The sequence below is a fragment of the Frieseomelitta varia genome, unplaced genomic scaffold (assembly GCF_011392965.1).
Source record: "Frieseomelitta varia isolate USP_RPSP 00005682 unplaced genomic scaffold, Fvar_1.2 scaffold_196, whole genome shotgun sequence".
In the NCBI taxonomy this organism is placed as follows: domain Eukaryota; kingdom Metazoa; phylum Arthropoda; class Insecta; order Hymenoptera; family Apidae; genus Frieseomelitta; species Frieseomelitta varia.
In genome coordinates, this window is record NW_025109705.1 from 126,054 (window position 1) to 136,626 (window position 10,573).

The 10,573-nt window shown below is 37.8% G+C and overlaps 2 protein-coding genes across 2 annotated transcripts; one reads left to right on the top strand and one right to left on the bottom strand.

Moving 5' to 3' along the window:
* Positions 1-213: 213 nt before the first annotated feature.
* On the top strand, positions 214-7,343 carry LOC122526827. The gene is made up of 14 exons (XM_043650390.1): positions 214-418; positions 805-947; positions 1,035-1,211; positions 1,552-1,848; positions 2,487-2,604; positions 2,681-2,847; positions 3,516-3,758; positions 4,380-4,749; positions 4,845-4,995; positions 5,698-5,895; positions 5,994-6,136; positions 6,218-6,433; positions 6,780-7,121; positions 7,203-7,343. Exons 1-14 carry the CDS (start codon positions 326-328, stop codon positions 7,221-7,223), a joined length of 2,679 nt encoding a protein of 892 aa, XP_043506325.1. The 5' UTR covers positions 214-325; the 3' UTR covers positions 7,224-7,343.
* Positions 7,270-9,575, bottom strand: LOC122526828. Its single transcript, XM_043650391.1, has 3 exons — positions 9,422-9,575; positions 7,903-8,052; positions 7,270-7,822 (listed from the first exon to the last, which is right to left on the bottom strand). Exons 1-3 carry the CDS (start codon positions 9,545-9,547, stop codon positions 7,742-7,744), a joined length of 357 nt encoding a protein of 118 aa, XP_043506326.1. The 5' UTR covers positions 9,548-9,575; the 3' UTR covers positions 7,270-7,741.
* Positions 9,576-10,573: the final 998 nt, after the last annotated feature.

Consider the following 10,573-nt stretch of genomic DNA (forward strand, 5'->3'; position numbering starts at 1 on the left):
TTACTCAGGATTGTTTAACATTTATAATATATTATAATTATACTTATTGTATTTGTATTATAATTTATAATAACGTTTGAAATAAAATAAATAGTAACCATCGATCGAGAATATCCGATTAATGAATCTGTTCTCTTCAAGTTATATATACGTTAGATGCTTTGAGATTGGAAACTAGACGAAAACACTATTTGAATTTTACGCAGCAGCGCGCGGGTTCCACGCGCATGCGCATTGGCTCGACAAGCAGTTTGAAAGAAAGTGGCCGCGAGGTAGGACGCTCGTTCCGTTTTCTTCCGCGTAAAATTTCAATTATCTGTGAGAAATGGAGCCTCTGTTTCGGTTAAACGTTGAGAATATCGATATCCTGCTAGTGAACATGAAGGAGAGACTAATGCTGCACGATAAACATTCTCAGGTACGTTTATTTCATTCGAAATTCATATACGGTTATGTCCGATTTGCAGCGTCGTACGAAATTGAGTTGAAACGTATTCATTTAGTTGAAAATTACACATCACCGGGAACTTCAGATTTCTCGGAAATATTTATTCTTTTAATTAGAGCGCCAATAGTTGCTTAATAGAACATGAATGTATTACAATATGGGAGATTTAAACATATTTAATCGATAATATTTCAACGAGGGATATTACAAGAATACGATTGAAATTTTAGAATAAAGGTTTTTGCTATCTTTATTTTCGAAACGGGTGTCACGGAATGCAATGTGTTACGATTATTGTCAAAAATTATCAATGTAAACGTGAGAAAATCGATTAGGAAGAACGAAATTTTTCATAGATTACGTGCATCGAACGAATAACGAACTTATTCAAAAGTGGTGGCGCTGCGAGCAGGGAGGCGGTACTTTCAAAATTGATCAAGTTCGATATACTCTCAACTATATTCGAACTCCTACAAACTCCCACTGATCGTCTGCTTCCGTATGTTTCACAATAAACAATTTAACGCAAAGAGAGTTAATAATTCTTTTCTTGAAAACTTCAACTTCTCATAAATTTCATTAATAGATGTATCCTCGATTTTCTGGATTTGATAATCGTATATCGAAAATTTTACGATAATCACGTAGCCACGGACGCCATGGACGCAATTTTGAAAGTTACAGTTTGCATCGTGAAATCTCGTTGCAAAGAAACCCAAGTGCTAGAAAGATTCATTTCAATTATCCACAATATACTTCAAAGGTGAATTTATTTCCTGTAAAAAAGTTCTCTGTAACAAAATTTAGTGAAAGAATTTATTATTAAAAATTTTACTGTGCAAGGTTTTGTATATTTAATATTGTATATTTATTAATAACTTTTGTTTAATACAAAATTCTGTATATTATTTAAATTCTATGTATATTTTATGCGATAAATCTTCTGCTAAAGATACACAGTAAAATTTTGTGCAGTAAATTTTTCATTAACAAACGTATTATAACAAATTGTTTTACATAATATATATAATAAATATATCAGAGAACGAATTTTATTAAATGAAATTCTATGAAATATTACGTGCAAATGTAATCATTTTTAGAGCGGTAGAATTTCACGTGGATTTCGATGTAGTTTGTGTACCACGACAAGTATTGATCCTCTTAAAATCTTTGATCTTGGAAGATCCTTGGAATCAAAAGATAAAATTCTCTTCCATCATGCTATTGATACTTGTTCTTGAAAATGTCGACGCTGAGGATGAATGGGACGATGACGTGTACGAACTGTCCCATAAAGCTCTCGATTTAATGAAAGAGATTGTCGAGTACAGCGACGACGACAGTTCGGTTTCGGACGCTGCGGATGCATTGTGCGCCGTTTGCGCCTCTGCCACACGGTAAAATTATGTGTTTCCTATAACTGGTCATATAAATTGAAAAAAAAAAGTTTATTGAAGTCGCTAATATTAATTTTGTTTCTTTCATTAAATGAAAAATTCTAATTATTATTACTACAACGAATATAATGAAATCGAAAGTTTGAATACAGTAACGAGTAGAAGAATCTTAATGTATAATTCCATTTTATAATTGGAAGCTTGAAATTATTCACTACGTTATAGTTTATTCTAGTTGTAATAGTAATCTGCAAATTTCTGCCCAATTCTTGAATATTCATTGGTAGTTGAATTTTCTAAACATGGAATAGCAATTTGTTGTACAAATAATTAAATGCTTTAATTTCTTTATTATGAAATTAGAATTTTCACGCGCAACATTTTATAATTGCAAGTTTTATCATTCTCTTGGAGTTGAAGTAAGTTTGACTTTGTTTAGGTTTAAAAGACTTAAATAACTCTCTCTTAAACATAGAACATCAATTCGTTATCCAAATACCTGTCACTATCAATAGAAATAATTTCTCAAGTGGCTTGATCCCAATACTAATGCCATTAGAAATAGTTTCAAGGAAATAAGAGTCATCACAAAATTCGAAACCATAGAATAGAAGATACAAAAAGTTCGTTTCATCCAGATTATGTACCGCGGAAGATGACGGTCGAGAATTAGCCGACAAAATGTCGAAATTCAAAGTAACGATGACAAAGACAATTCGCATTGTAACGATGAACACGTTGGTACCGTACGTTAAAGTAAGTTCGATCGCTCCGATAGCCACATATATTTAATTACACGAGCGTCAAAGGCCCTTTTATTCCCGTCCTGCAGACCATGGAGTCAAATGAATCGGACAGGGTCAAATTCCACAGGAACCTCGTGACTTGTCTGAACAACCTTTACAAGTTGAGCAGTAGTTGCGGTCGCGACAACTTGTCAAACCACTTGACCGCCAACGGATATCTCAAGTACTTCTTGCTGTTAACCACTAGGCTTCCGTAAGTTTCATGAACAACCTGGGATTCGTTTGGTAACGCGATGTCACGTATAATGGTTCACGAATGTATTCCACAATTTACCATAAAGAAACCTTCATACACGTATCTACGTATTGTGGGTGTTGTATTTTGAGATTTTATTCATACGATTGATACGATTATATTGGTGAAATTTGAATCTATATAAAAGTTGAATCTATGTAAAAGTTAGATATAGACATAGTTGTGTGTATATAAAAGTTAGACACAGACATAGATATATAGAAGATATTTATTGTATATATATTTAGTAGAAAACTGGGATACATCATGGATAACTATTTTAAATATACATGCTTTAATAAGTTAAAAATATTGACTGAATATTAATATATTAATGGACTGTGGCTAGTTAAATACTTTTAACAAGTAATAAATATATGATATATGAATAAATAATAATTTAATACTATTTAAGGGTTAAATACCTTGTAATTTCTGATATCAATTTTTAGTATGATAACATTTAGTACATTTTTACTATGATAACATCATAATATATCATTTTTAGACTTGTTTCGAATTTACTGTCAGTGTCAATGAAATTCCAAAATGTTTTATATAATGCACATTTGTATGTGCACATTTCATTTAGCCATATTGTTAGCAAAAAACATTGATATTTTTAGAGAAATCTTAAGACGGAGCACTTGCGTGCTACTATCACGAATCGTAACAACTTTGGCTGAAAAATCGATGCCAATCTGTCGATCTACCAATCAAGAAATAAGCTTTGAAAATTTAATACACCGAGGACTGTTGGATCTTCCGAAAGATAGTGAACAATGGGAAAATGTTATAGTCCATGATGGAGAAAACAGAGCAGTTGCATTAATGACGTTGATTTACTATCACTTCCACGGGACCAAAGAGTATGTAAATCGAAATTAGCTCTTAGCATCTAACACGAAAAGAAATCACTAGTGAAATTTCACTCCAGTATGTGTATTCTTCATTTCACTTTGAAAATCAATCTATTTCCTATTTTACTTTAGAAATCTTCATTCAGAAATTCAGTCAAATTGAACAAATAGAATTGAATATCTTATTATTAGATTGGAAAATTTATAGAGACTTGTAGCTTTTCTCTTATGATATTATGGGTATCAGCTGCAGTCTTCTAATTTCCTGTAAATGCACAAACATTTACAAAATTCTTTGCAGTAATTGCAAATACCTAGACACTGGAATTTTATAAACTTTTATAAACACAATATTGTAGAAATTGAATCTTGTTTTGTCTACTATCTATACTTGTTTAAATGAATATTCTATTTTGAATATTATTGTAATATATATTGTGCATATGTTGCAATTTTATTACACAAATACAGTCTCATAACACTGCTACGACATTAGTGCATGAAATCACAATATGAAAGTACAATTCTTACGGAGTTAAATTTCACCCACGGATAAAACGTACAAGAATCGATTGTGCTTTCTTCTTTATCGCATGCCGCGACGATATTTTGAATAGAAAAATATTGTAGGGCCGACATGATATCTTTGAAATCGCTGATCGCGAGGACTGTCAATCTCCCTAAATCCGAGCGGACGCCGGCGCAAATTTTAAAAGTTTTATGGTTTCTGTTTGCCGTCGCGTCCGTATCGCATCCATCACCGCGGTCGGTACAGGATTACGACAGAGCCGTGAAACGATTGGCAGCTGCGTTGCAATATTCCAACCTGAACGACTGTTACACTCATCACATAGACCTGCTGCATTATTGCTTGAATTGCCGTGAATTCCCAAAGGATCTTCGAAACAGAGCGATGGAGCTATGGTTGATTGAGTCTGACGGAGACATCAAGCCTTTATTGGCTATAGATTGCGGGAAAGTTGTGCAACATTTTCTATTGGTAATCATACACGTTCGCTTTAATGGGCTCGATGGGAGTTTGCGAGGCTGATGCACATGGTGAGATAATCCGATGTAATTTCTTTTGGCAAATAGCTTGTCATACAAACTGGATATTCCGATAAAATAATCAGCCTGGCGATGAAAGGAATTAGAGAGATGATACGGCTGGACAATGCCAGGGAAATTGCAGAGATTGCTTGGCACATGTTGCCTAAACTTCTTTCAACTTATCAACCATTGAAAGGTATTCTTCTCTGAAGCTGTACACGTATCCACGTCAATTATTGAACGATGGATGTTATTTTGTTCACACAAATTTCAAAATTCTTATTGACGATGATGTGTATTGAAGTGACTAAGGATCATTAATCAACACTTTCATCGACGAGAATTTTGAAAAAATTTTGTTTCGAGTGATCGGTGAATTAACAGAGAAATGCAAATTTGAAATTTTAATATTAGAAATTTTAATTAGTAAATCTAGCGATCAACAGTTTTAAAAATTTGCCAATAGATCATCATTACATGTGTCCTGTAATTATTGATCTCTTATGTTGCATTTCGAATTTTTAAGACAATGTCTTGAACGTAACCTCATTAACATCAACGTTTAGGTTTATTAAGCTACCGGACATTGCAACAATTAAGCCTCAAATCGCTCGATTTTGTAATTTTTAACTTATTTTAATTTCATTATCACGAAGAATATATAAAATACAAAACGAAGCTATAAAAATAATTATTACGAATTTTAAAAAAATTTAATTTCCTGTCAATGATCGATCACAGCGAAAAGATGTACGCTCGTCGTGACTTACTTGAATCTTACTGACCACAAAAATATTGAGACAAAGTGCAAATTAATATAATTAAATATCAAACACCGTCACCAGTCGTATCGAGAAAAATGTCTGAAAAGACGGAAATTAAACAATATCTTCGATAGACGAGCAAGTGAAAGCGGTGTTGGAATTAACCAACGTGTCCATTCCGGACTCGTTGTCGTGCAGCATCAGGATTCGGTGCGCGGACAATCTCGTAGCGATCGTTCTACGCCGGGAGGCGGACTTGAAGCTGAGGACACTGGCAATAATGCAATCGTACGCGTTGCTGGTCACGTCCGCGACGATCAAGCCATTCGCAAGTACATATATCAGCGAGACGCTCGCCCACGATAAATACCAAATACGACTTCAAGTGGAGAAAAATAATTCCACGCTCCTTTTTTCCGTCTTCCGACAGTTCTCGAGAGGTATTGCACGACGCCGTGCTTTTTGGAGGAGTTGCTCGTTCAGGGTTTCTCCCTGGAAACGCCGGAACTGTCCGCCGTCTGTTTGAAGCTTCTCGCGTTTATCGTGCACAGCCAGGGACAATCGTCGATTCAGGTGCGAGAACGCCACGTTCGTAAATAATAGATTGCCGCGTTGTCGGCCGTCGATTATACGTCGGACGACGTGTTTTTCCAGCGTGATAAGCCGGTGACGATTGACGTGCAGAGCTTAGCCGATTTGCTGTTAAATACGAGGAGGTCCGTTCACTCGTCGATCAATGGAATGCAACTCGCGCTGGAACTTTTAACTCAAAATATTGACGGATCACCTGTCAGGCTAGACGAGATCCCGGCCGATCGGGCCGAGGGTGTGATCAATCTCTACGAGACCCTTCATATCGTTCACGAAAGAGTTAGTGCTGGTATTTTAATCGAATCCGTTGATTTTCAAGCAACTTGCCTGTTTAATTGACATTACTTGATTGAAAGAACGAACAATAAATTAACAATAATTTTCTTCATAATTGAAGCGCTGCGATTGGAAGATCAATTAAATTAAATTAAAATTACGACACCTTCGTTTTAAAATTAATTTGGAACTTGAGATTTCTCTCTCGGTAATATGAAGCTTGACGTCCAAATATTTGGAAATTAATTTGGAAATGCAAAATCTAAAAATTTCCTGCCAGAAGATAAATTAGTCTGACTGTGTCGCTTGCGCGTTAGTTTTAATAATACGATCGTGTTTCTGTTCACAGAGTGACCCGACGCAAAGAGACGTCGTGTACCAGTGCCTGCAGGCCATCCTCAAATTTTGCCACAGACGCGTGGAGCCGTTGATGTACCACATTTGCACGCTGATGAGCAACTACGATATCGTATCTAACATCCTACAAACGCGCCGGGTAACCTGCCACTTTCTGGATTTCGTTTCAACTTGGCTCCGCTATCGCGAAAGATACCGCGCCGACGAAGGACCGTGGAACGCGCGATCTCTTTGCAAAACACCGTTCGAGGAGGCTCTCGATCAGATCAACAACTACGTCAACGCGGTGAAAGACTCGAGAAGCGACGCGGCGTTCTACAATCTTCTCTACGCGGTGAGTTGACGACCACGATCTTTTCCTTTGCTTATTGTTAGCTAACAGGAGACAACTCGGTGTCTATACTTCTTATTATAGTTATCACGGTACGACAATTAGGTAGGAGGATCTTGCTACGTGAGTGTAACGTGAACAACGGGGAGGCTTTGCTTTAACAGTTTATTCGATCCGTGCAACGTTGCTCGATAACATTGTAACATGTTTAAATTACGTGCGTACAAAAAGTAGAAAAACATCAATTCGTGGGACGAATTTAATTCGTCCGCGTGGTATAACGCGTGCGCTTCAGCGTGATCCTGAAATAGATTTATATTAGTTCGTATCTGTATCTGTTGTATTGTTTGCTAAGTAGCTTGATTGCACTCCGCGTTCTAAATGCCCCAGCTGGATATAGTGTATCTTAAAAATTGTCATTTTTTTTTTCTTCTTCTTCTTCTTCTTCTTTTTCTTCATCTCTGGTGGTTTCTTTCTGCGTTATTCGGTAACTGGTCGGACGCAGTTCGCGCGGTGCGTCTGTCGCTTAGGATTTGCATTCGCCGTGGTAAAAAGTTCGCCCGAGCCGCGCTTGGCCCTCCTCTTTCAGCTTCTTTCGCTCGCTGGCAACGCTTTTTTTTTCGTTATTTTCGCGGTCGGCCGTTGCGCTGCATGAAGCAACCCTTGAAAGAGTTCAATCTCACGTCGATCTCGCCCTCCTCTAGCTGAAATCAGACACGCTCGGGCAGTGCGTACGGATACGGGGTGGGAAATTTGAACGAAACTCGAATCGATGGTTATATACCTGGTCGAACAAGTAGATCTCTTTGTAACAGGACGGTGACACGCATTCGCGAATGCATTTCGTTTTGGCAATGCCGCTCCTTTCTGGCAGTAGCATCTTACAAGCGCCGCTCTCCTCGCAAGCCTGCTCGAATTGCCTGAAGAGAAGTTCCTGCGACCAACGTTTGTATTACAAACACGTGGAAATGAACCCTTGGGGCTCGTCTAATGTTAAAATATATTAGACGTAGAAATTAGCTCTGTGCCTTTGCATTCAAATCGTCACATTTATAGAACACAGTGTAGATACATATATATATATATATATTTTTTTTTTCAATTCCAAGCTAAAAATTTTTCAATGATAATTTAGATATATCTCGACACAAAACTTTCGAAATTATTAAATAAAAGCAAGAAGAATTTATTCTAGCTATCTAACTCGATAATTTCCAAACAGAATAGATAAATAAATAGCAAGGCACAGCGAATTTCTACACGTAACGTCAGCTCGTTGATACCATTATTGGGCTATTTCAAGCGAGGAAATATTCTGATTGACGTAGAGTCGAAGAGTCTCGCGGCACGCGGCGGAAAATATAAGCTGCTCTCGCGCACAATAACCACATAAAATCGCTCGTAACAATTGGTTCGTGCGTTGTTCGAAGATTAACCTCAATTAATACTCGTCTGAGTTCTATTACTCGCGTACGGCTGGCGCGTTTAATTTTCTCTGAAGAGAATTTTCTCTTTCTCTCCGTGGAAGACTATTCACTGATACGAGGCTCGCGCTGTTCTATTATTGCGAAATAAGCGAAAATAAATAAATGAAACTTTAGAGAATTACATTCTGCGTTAAAGATACAAACTCAACCGGAAATCAGGTGTGATTACGATATCAATTTCTCGAGAAACTAGTGATACACATATACATATATACACGTATCATGGAGTGACAGCAGCGAAGTACGCCCCGGAGTACCTTAACTGTCTTCGGGTTAATGCCAAATCGATTTTACCCCCATAGCGAAATCACGAAATCACCCTTGTTACGTCCCCCATGGGGGATCCCCGGATCGACGCGAAGTAATCCTCCTCGAGCATCGCGCGTCACTGCTAAGGATATCACGGAGATCCGTTGTAAAATTCCAACCCTACATAAAACACCCCATTTACATGGTTTTCGTTCGTCCAACAATTCCAACAATTCCGTTTCGACAGTCACAACTAATCAAAAAAAAAAAGAACAAACAAAGAGAAACTAAAAAAAAAAAAGAAAGAACTGGGTAGAACAGCGAACCAACGTTTACAAAACTTCCTCGAGCATACGTAGAATAACACGAGATATTTTCTATTCTTTTTTTTTTTTGTTTTTTTTTCTTTTCTCCGCATCGTAAAAACCACGGCAGCTTCTTCTTCTCGACCCCTCTTCGCCACCCCTCAAAACAACACCTCGCTCGACCATAACCTCGCTCCTCGATGCGTTAGGAGCCGCGTTCCTCGAGCCACGGATTTCTCGGCAAACAGCTGGGACGACTTACATTCTTGGTAGTCTCCTTGTACGGATATTCGGGGAAGGTGAAGGTCTTCGCGAGGGTGCCCGGCCCTTCCTTCAGCTGTCCGACGACGAGGATCAAGCCGATCGCGAACGCCACCCCCGGCGCCATGTTGTGCAGCCGGCCACGATCAATATGATGGGGTGGCGCTCGCTTACGCTGCTCTCCCGACCTTTCTCCTCCACTCTCGTTTGCCCGCCGCGCCTGTAAAAACCCACGCCGCCACGGGACAGACAAGGGAGGATTTCGCGCGATCAACCTGTCGATCCCCTTTGGCCGTTCGCCCCCGTGAAATTGACTTTTTAAGAACCCCGAGCCCACCCGCCGTGGGGACGACCCAGGCCTTTGGCGCGCCGGCCTTTCATCCGGTGCCAACGTCCAACTCTTCTTCCGATTTCATTTGCGGCCGAGGATGATCGACAGGCACGCTGAATCTGATGCCAATCGCGAAACTTTGATTAGACGTTTCTCTTCGTCTTTTTTTTGTTTTTCTTTTTTTTTTTTTTTTCTTGTCGCTAGATCAAGGGGATGTCTGTGGAAGTTTACAAAATTGTCAATTAGGGATTATTGGAAGGTTTGGGTGTAGAATTTTTTATGAAGAAGCGTAAGTCTGGGAGATCCTTTTGTTTTGAATTGAAAACTAGGTTTTATTGGAAGATTTGGCTGTGGGTATTGGTTTTGAATTATTGCAATAGGACAATAGAATTTCTAAGATTGGTTTCTTAAATAAGGAATTGTTGGTCTGGAGTAATCTGTTTCGTTTTGATTATAGACTAGGGGCTAAAGGATTTACAAATTGTAAATTGAAAGTTGTTGAAAAATTATATCGATTGAAATCATATATTAGTTGAAATGTTAATTTTGGAATGTAGTAATGGGGTAGTAGAATATGTCAGATAAAAGGTATGAGTCTAATTGATTTTAAGATTTGATTTGTTGGTGAGATAATTGAATCTACAAGAGATAGAATTTTGTTTTAAATTAAACTTTCCTCTACTATAATTATTATCTCTCTCTGATCTACATATATCACATTATTGATATTTACCCCTTTCATGGTCGATGTTGCATATATGCTACAGTGTACTTGAACAAGTTGTCAACCAACTGAGCCATGAAAATATTTATTTTTAATAC

Coding starts and splice junctions, on each gene's coding strand:
- LOC122526827 (XM_043650390.1), top strand. CDS start 326: ATGGAGCCTCTGTTTCGGTTAAACGTTGAGAATATCGATATCCTGCTA. Junction 4,750..4,844: donor TTGTGCAACATTTTCTATTG/GTAATCATACAC, acceptor TTTGGCAAATAG/CTTGTCATACAAACTGGATA. Junction 7,122..7,202: donor TCTACAATCTTCTCTACGCG/GTGAGTTGACGA, acceptor TTCTTATTATAG/TTATCACGGTACGACAATTA.
- LOC122526828 (XM_043650391.1), bottom strand. CDS start 9,547: ATGGCGCCGGGGGTGGCGTTCGCGATCGGCTTGATCCTCGTCGTCGGA. Junction 8,053..9,421: donor ACAAGGAGACTACCAAGAAT/GTAAGTCGTCCC, acceptor CGTTGGTCGCAG/GAACTTCTCTTCAGGCAATT. Junction 7,823..7,902: donor AGATCTACTTGTTCGACCAG/GTATATAACCAT, acceptor GTCTGATTTCAG/CTAGAGGAGGGCGAGATCGA.